The sequence below is a fragment of the Tupaia chinensis genome, unplaced genomic scaffold (assembly GCF_000334495.1).
Source record: "Tupaia chinensis unplaced genomic scaffold, TupChi_1.0 Scaffold000558_1, whole genome shotgun sequence".
Lineage (NCBI taxonomy): Eukaryota > Metazoa > Chordata > Mammalia > Scandentia > Tupaiidae > Tupaia > Tupaia belangeri.
This window is the reverse complement of record NW_006160070.1, coordinates 1943866-1944831: the sequence shown is the minus strand read 5'-3', so window position 1 is coordinate 1944831 and position 966 is coordinate 1943866. Positions and strand designations below refer to the sequence as shown.

At 68.1% G+C, this 966-nt stretch overlaps 1 protein-coding gene across 1 annotated transcript in view; it reads left to right on the top strand.

Annotated features, from left to right (window-relative positions):
• The first annotated feature begins 308 nt into the window (after window positions 1-308).
• Window positions 309-966, top strand: part of GATA5 (GATA binding protein 5) — a 9737-nt gene continuing 9079 nt past the window's right edge. The window contains exon 1 of the mRNA XM_006157731.1: window positions 309-340. Within this exon, the coding sequence (XP_006157793.1) occupies window positions 309-340 (32 nt within the window). The remainder of the gene's footprint in view (window positions 341-966) is intronic.

The following is a 966-nucleotide window of genomic DNA, read 5'->3' as shown; positions in this document are numbered from 1 at the left end:
TATCGGCCTGCCGCAGACCTCAGTGACGGCACCTGCACCTAGCTCAGCGTGCAGCACCCAGGGCCGGAGCCCCAGTCCCAAGCCCACACTCTCAGCTCTCCCTGCATGGCTGTTGCCCCCTTCCTGTAGGTCTCTCCCCCTGCCCAAGGAGGACAGGGTCCCCTCCTCCGCCCTGGGCCCCTGAGAGCTGTGGCTCATGCCTGCCACCCAAGTGTGCCGTTGGCGTTGGCGTCAGCTCCGCTGCCCAGCTCTAGCCCAGCAGTGTCTCTGTGCCCACACACGCTGTCCCTCGGGGCACCGTCCACACGATGTGCCTGGGGCCACCACAGTCACCTGTGAGGTGAGTGAGAAGGCACAGCAAGGGAGCGCGAGGGGGACACAGATCCACGTCCCTTCCCAGCCGCCTTCGGGCCACGCGGATGTCCTACCCACAGCAGGGGGAGCCCGCACACCCAGGTCTGCCCAGAGGCGAGCCCTGTGCCGCACCCAGCACCGTGTCCGCTCAGGGCAGGACTCTGCAGGGCCCCCCTCAGACCCCGCACTCCATGGCCAGAGGAACCCTGGTCTCCTCTGTGGACCCGAGACAGGGATCCCATGGAAGGAGCGTCCCTGCGGCAGGCCGAGCCCACAGGCTCCACCAGGGCGCGTCTGCAGGTGGAGCTAGGCTGGGGGCACAGAGTGGCCACGACGCAGGACCAGCCACCAGACCAGCCTTGGGCAAGCCCCAGGAATCCAGAGTCCCTGCGACTCAGACGTCCCGGCAACAAAGTTGGAGAACCCTCAGCGCCCTGACTCCCGGGGCCCCAGGAGCACCTGGCCCCTTGGTTGGAGGCCCGCACTGGGTGCCCCACACTGTCCTGGCTGCTGAGCCTGGAGAGCTGAGACTTCTCGGGTCACGTGATGCCTCGCCAGAGTCCCTGCCATGACCCTGCAGGGAGGGAGGGGCGGGAACTGGCAGGGGCGGGG